At 40.4% G+C, this 1,394-nt stretch overlaps 1 protein-coding gene across 1 annotated transcript in view; it reads left to right on the plus strand.

Moving 5' to 3' along the window:
* LOC116671801 (VPS35 endosomal protein sorting factor-like) overlaps positions 1 to 1,394 on the plus strand; it is a 35,401-nt gene that overhangs the window by 1,477 nt on the left and 32,530 nt on the right. Inside the window, 3 exon segments of the mRNA XM_032503275.1 lie at positions 395 to 520; positions 645 to 669; positions 1,122 to 1,201. Coding sequence (XP_032359166.1) covers positions 395 to 520; positions 645 to 669; positions 1,122 to 1,201 — 231 coding nt within the window.

Raw genomic sequence — 1,394 nt, forward strand, 5'->3', positions numbered from 1 at the left:
TGTCCAATCTGAGTTTTCTGTTGCACGACTAAAACAACTTTAGAACATATGCATGTTCCACTAAAACAAATTCCTTTCCCAAAGCTATTTTGCAGAGGTACCGTCATTGTGTCCGGGGGTTCGCGATTGTGATTGATTTAAAGAAATGCCAATAAACCAGAGCACGTTTTTCACCAATCCTGGAATGCTGTGTGGACTAGCCAGACCCTCCTCTGCAGCACTGTGGAGGAAGGTCAATGCGTGATTATTCTCTGATTAAAACCAATTAAATTGCACAGAGAAATTATGAAACATCAGCGACATCACACATTTATTGGTACTGACCAGCTTCAGAAACTAAAATTAGTGGAAGACAGAAGACCTGTTTTTTTAAGGAGAAATTATGTGCTTACAGGACCTGGGGAGGAAGAAGTGGGAGAAGGAGAAGGAGGAAGAGGTGGTGGGTCCAGACTTTGAGCCCTGGTCCTTAAAACGAGGAGAGATCCTGGCCAGGTTCACCACCACTGAAAAACTCTCAATTGTGAGTAGAAGGGAGAAGTTGTTCTGTTACTATAAACTAAAGGGGATGGCTTTATCATAGTCTTTGTGTACCCAGCCATTCTTTGTAAAACAGAAACCTAATTCTAATTTTTTTGTCTTTATAGAATCTTTTCATGGGTTCTGATCGAGGTAAGACCTGCGTTTGTATTCATTGTAATGATTTAATTCATACTTCACTTAACAGCACAAACTCACATCCTGACCCACTGGACACTCCCTGCTCTGCATCAAACCGCAGACAGACACAGTTAGCAACTAGCTGGTGGACATAGTGGGGCTTTTAGCAGCAGAGGAGCCAGATATTTTTCCTCAGGAGTTGCTGGAGGCCACACCAGAGCTAAAAGGAGAGTAAATATTGGACTTGGACTTTGACACATGTAAATACGCAACTGTGACAAATTAGCCATATCTACTTTATAAGGTGATAATATGTCAATGTTGTGTTATCTGCCTGTTGTGCTACCCCAAGTAGCAACAATAGTCAATCAACACTGCTTTGAGTAACATTTAAAAAACAACACAGAGTCTGTGTGTGTTTTTACTCTGGTCGAAAGCTAATATCGCTCCTGTTGTCACTGTAGGAAATGCCCCAAGTCCAGGATCCACCGCTGTGTCAGAGAAAGTTCGAACTCGCCTAGAGGAACTGGATGATCTGGAGGAGGTACATTTCTTATTAAATAAATGTCTATGTATCAGCTCAATTGGGAGCATTCATTTTAAAATCATATGCAATCCTGGTACTGTTAAAATTTAAATCAGTCACAAAAGGCTTTATTTGTGTTTCTATGAATACTTCTTTTGTACATACATTAAAGGTCTTATGACATGGTGCTCTTTGGATGCTTTTATATAGA

This window comes from Etheostoma spectabile, chromosome 21 (assembly GCF_008692095.1).
Source record: "Etheostoma spectabile isolate EspeVRDwgs_2016 chromosome 21, UIUC_Espe_1.0, whole genome shotgun sequence".
Classification (NCBI taxonomy): domain Eukaryota; kingdom Metazoa; phylum Chordata; class Actinopteri; order Perciformes; family Percidae; genus Etheostoma; species Etheostoma spectabile.